This window comes from Lactuca virosa, chromosome 2 (genome assembly GCF_052849685.1).
Source record: "Lactuca virosa cultivar CGN04683 chromosome 2, Lactuca_virosa_CGN04683_v6, whole genome shotgun sequence".
NCBI lineage: Eukaryota > Viridiplantae > Streptophyta > Magnoliopsida > Asterales > Asteraceae > Lactuca > Lactuca virosa.
Window position 1 is genome coordinate 189712174 of NC_136427.1, and position 3233 is coordinate 189715406.

The 3233-nt window shown below is 36.4% G+C and overlaps 1 protein-coding gene across 1 annotated transcript; it reads right to left on the reverse strand.

Annotated features, from left to right (window-relative positions):
- Positions 1–2505: 2505 nt before the first annotated feature.
- Positions 2506–2865, reverse strand: LOC145158058 (septin and tuftelin-interacting protein 1 homolog 1-like). Its single transcript, XM_079077012.1, has one exon. It carries the CDS (start codon positions 2863–2865, stop codon positions 2506–2508), a length of 360 nt encoding a protein of 119 aa, XP_078933138.1.
- Positions 2866–3233: the final 368 nt, after the last annotated feature.

Consider the following 3233-nt stretch of genomic DNA (forward strand, 5'->3'; position numbering starts at 1 on the left):
GCCGACTTTCACACCGAGGGTAGTGCAGACACTACACGACTTGGAGGTGAGTTTCCTTCTAGTAGGGGTGGGTCTACGGCCACAATGCCGACCCACCAGCAAGGGTGTTGCGTAGATGATTGTCTTTGTGATAATCATCTAGGATTGATGTGCGATATGATTATTGTGCTTGATATGATCATTGTATTTGATATGCTTGTTGTGCTTGATATGTATTAGTAATAGCAGGGGTGGAATAGTCCCCAAATACCGGTTGAAAGATATCGAAGGGGAGGGTAGCTCCCGGATACCGGTTGAAAGATACCGAAGGGGAGGGTAGCTCCCGGTTACCGGTTGAAAGATACCGAAGGGAATGGTAGTTCCCAGTTACCGGTTCAAAGATACCGAAGGGGAGGGTAGTTCCCAGTTACCGGTTGAAAGATACCGAAGGGGACGATAGTTCCCAGTTACCGGTTGGAAGATACCGACGATTATGCATTATTTGGTATGGGTATGATGGGGGAACTCACTAAGCTTTGTGCTTACAGTTTCAGTTTTGGTTTCAGGTACCTCTTCGTCTAAGGGGAAGTAGCCGGCGGTGTAGCAGCGCATCACACACACATATGGTTTCCGCATGTAGATTTCTGGGATTGTACTCTGATTTTTATTACTTTTGATGATATGGTTTTCAGACACGTTGTTATGGTTTATATAAATTGATATGACATTGGCAATGTTTGGCAAACTATTTATGAATCTTGTATTAAAAAAAAATAAATAAATAAATAAAAAAAAAAAATTGGCTTCGAAATTTGAGATGTTACACAAAATTTATGACCTTTTAATATTTATTTCGTAATTAATGCATACACCAAAAACAAGATTATCCTACTTCACATACTTAGAATTGCCTTTTGGATGGCAGAAATTTAGATTTGGGGCTTAAGGGCGTTAATTTTTTCTTCTCTGCACAATTGACGAACTTTGAAATCTCATTTAACGATAGGCATGGGTTTGACTTCAAAAATTAAGGAATTTTTTAATTGAATTAAAATTTCCATGACAATTGTTTTGTTTTGTGGGTAGTGTCTAGTTACCGACCAGTACCATTTCTGAATTTTTATTTCCATTGATGTAATATTTTTTGTAATAATTTCAATCTCTCGACATACATATTATTTATAAATTTGTATCAGTGTAGAAAGAACATTGGTGATTAGGCCGATTAATGTTTCAAATTTTGATGTTTGTATAACTATGAACTGTCTATATTTGTTTATTGTAATTTAGTTTTTTCAAGATTCCCTGCAATCTTTATCTTTTTCGCAATTGGAATCTGTCCTATTTGAACCAAGGGAAAACAACCAGACGTTGGGAAACAAAAAGAGACAAATACCTCATCGGTTGGCACATCAAGACCAACAAAGAAAATGAAATAGGTATGCAGATAACAAATCATTTGTGAAACTTTACAGAAATGTTTTCCAGTGATCGTCCCACCAAACACTTTATTAAATACCAATTTACCAAACATAAAGTATTGATATGTTCATTTCCACATTAGTTGTTATGTTTTTATGGTACTAAATCTAAAAGGCCAACAAGCAACTACATTTCCTCTCTAATAGTTTATCTCAATCATATTATTAGTTGTTACATGTGATATTATTACTCAATAATGTTACATTCCATATACTTATTTTGTATTTTTTATCACGCGTTTAGAATTAATAACGTGACTTTCACTTATTGAGGTTTATTCATGTGTTGTTATAGACGGTACAATCAACTAAAACATAATACCCATATTCAATCAACTCTTAAATAGTCAACCATCTGTTTCAAAACTCAGATTTTTAAAATTTGTACATGTGGTTACTTTGAATTCAAGATTTATATCGACTTTTCATGAGTGTTTATTCAAATTCAGAATTACGTTTGCTTATTTATAAATCAGAGTTTTGTATATTGATTCTTGATCTATTAATGACTAATCCATATATTTTCATGGGTGTTTATTCAAATTCAGAATTACGTTTGCTTATTTATATTTCGGAGTTTTGTATATTGATTCTTGATCTTCTAATAACTAATCCATATTTTCATTGATGTTCTGTGGTGATCACATATCACCTAACATCAAAGGGATGGGGATGTTTTTTCACTGACATATATTAGAGGGGAAATTTATCAATGTCGTCATCTGTACTATCGTCACATGTCTAGAAAACGAAATTGAAGAAGTGACTAAATTAACAAAATGAACAACTGATTCTTGAATCAGCTTCAACCTGGGTTCTACTTCTGTCATCAGCCCATGGGTCGTGCGTGCGTGCGCGCGCGCACACACACACACTAATAATTAATACCACTCATTGAACCGGAGATCATTGATAAGCAAAAATATATAACCATTAGAATAGTAGTGAAACCAAACAAAGGTATAGTAGATCCATTCATATATATGAACTAGAGACAAACCAATATATCAAAAAAAAAAGAACCAAATAAATCACTTAGAGAATTTCAGCCTCTTCTCAGAACCCAACCCTTGTCCAGGTTCACCAGTTGCTCAAGGGTTACAAGAGACCATCTGTGTTCAGTTTGAGCAAACAGCTTTTGGTTGAGAGAGTCTATGATTACACTAATGTTCCCAAACCTAAACACTTGATGGCCATCTTTCATTCTTTCCACTATAGGCATAAACAGCAAATCATTATCTTGTGCATAAACTCCAATAAGTTCCTTCAAACTCATATCAACAATACCAACACCACCAGAACCTGGTTGCTGTCCCTTTGCTGCCTGAGGTTCAGAGTGGGTCTTGATGTTTTCTCTGAAACCTGGATGGACAACCTCCAAGCCTTCAGCCGCCTGGTTCATCATGTTCAGACCAATATTAAGCCAGTATCTTACATGCTCATTCGACAGAAGCTGGGGTGGGATAAGATCCTTCCAACCCAGGTACCAATTTATAACTTGTTGAAAATCCGGCTTTGAACATAACCATTGCTACAGAACTTGTAGCCACTTGTTAAAAAACACGTCCATTATACGAAGCATGTGATGAGTCGGAATCGCACTAGCCCAAGTCCGGACCCAGTAAAACTGGTCAAGCTTCTGATCTGCTGGATTGACTTGGAATTCATGCATGACTGCCAGCAACTTTGGAATGATGTATCGGACCATCGTCTGTTCCCACCGTGAGATGTGGAACTTGGTCTACAAGGAATTGGATTGAAAGAACTCATTTA

Coding starts and splice junctions, on each gene's coding strand:
- LOC145158058 (XM_079077012.1), bottom strand. CDS start 2,865: ATGATGAACCAGGCGGCTGAAGGCTTGGAGGTTGTCCATCCAGGTTTC.